At 41.6% G+C, this 1241-nt stretch overlaps 1 protein-coding gene across 1 annotated transcript in view; it reads left to right on the top strand. All coding sequences in view use genetic code 11, as the record gives it.

Moving 5' to 3' along the window:
* Positions 1-106: 106 nt before the first annotated feature.
* The window catches only part of EGR_07614 (Zinc finger and BTB domain-containing protein 48), a gene marked incomplete at both ends in the record, with an annotated part of 4948 nt that continues 3813 nt past the window's right edge, over positions 107-1241 (top strand). The window contains 3 exons of the mRNA XM_024496863.1: positions 107-132; positions 180-328; positions 381-467. Coding sequence (XP_024348719.1) covers positions 107-132; positions 180-328; positions 381-467 — 262 coding nt within the window. The remainder of the gene's footprint in view (positions 133-179; positions 329-380; positions 468-1241) is intronic.

Genomic DNA, 1241 nt, shown 5'->3' with positions numbered 1-1241 from the left:
CGAATAGCACCCGTCAGACTTATTCTTTGGTGAGCTAGCACTGGCTTCTATCTTGCTTGAAAATGAAGCCTATCTATCTGTTGCCCTGTCTCCTTGTCTGCCTCCCATGGCCTGCAGCGGCACTTCACCGAGGTGACAGGCAGCTTCCTGTAACATACTTCATTCCTTCATCGTTGAAGCTGTGGGAAAGTTCTCAAGAGTGCCGATACCTTACAGAATCACGTAAATGTAAAACACCGAGATTTCCATCTCCATATCTGTTGCGTTTGCACTCGACCCTTTCTGAATATGCAAGGCTTGAAAGTTAACATCAGGCGTAGTCACGAGGGTAGGTAATTGAATTTCTTGGTGTTCTAATTACATATTTGTTTTGCTTAAAGGAGTTAAACCCTACCAATGTGACCATTGTAATTCCACCTTCGATCGCAACTACGACCTGCGAAGACGTGTCAAAAATGTGCACGAAAGTAGGTTGCAGCTCACTCACCTACGACGTGTGTGTGTATGTGTATAAGTAGGTGGGTTTACCGGTTGATTGGTGCCGTTTAATTGGTTACAAGCTGCACACGCATGTATGCACATCGTAAGGGTGTGAAAAACTTTATTTGGACGATTAGTGATCGAATGCATTTTAGCATATTTGGGTGGTCTTTCATTCCTCTGAACTGCCATTTTGAATAGGTATTTGGTTACCCTTATACTAATGGTTGAGACAAATCTGCCACTTTGTGAGTACTTGTAAGTATGTTTCTCTTCATCGAAGCGTTTATTACTATATCAATAAATACTGACATTCAAACAGTTATTTAGTTTTTCACTCATACACTCAGTCCTCTGTACATTTGTCTGTCTACCTCATATACAAATGAATGTGTATACATTTCAAGTTCCATCCAAACTCTTATTCATTTGTGTTAGATTCATTTATCTCTCCATTTACCTACTTATCCGTCTAGCTGTTCTCTATCTATCCCGGCGTTATCCGTCCCACTTCCACTAGCTAGTTCTTGCATTCATCTATCTGTTTCAGTCCCATCCACCCGTCTGCTTATATACCCTTTGATTTTTCCTCGGTAATTTTGGTCGAACTGTGTACTCACTTTAGGGATCCGCAGTGGTAAGTCACAAATGCCTTGAAAAGCGTTCTTTATTAGTGCACGGTTTCATGATCTTTTTTCGGCCGTAGATTCCTCTACCATCGCAACTAACCCTAACTCCCGCACCTACTTTTTGGGTAGTTA

The sequence above is a fragment of the Echinococcus granulosus genome (genome assembly GCF_000524195.1).
Source record: "Echinococcus granulosus chromosome Unknown EG_S00082, whole genome shotgun sequence".
Classification (NCBI taxonomy): domain Eukaryota; kingdom Metazoa; phylum Platyhelminthes; class Cestoda; order Cyclophyllidea; family Taeniidae; genus Echinococcus; species Echinococcus granulosus.
Note: the sequence above shows the minus strand (reverse complement) of the source record. Positions and strands in the feature narration are given on the sequence as shown.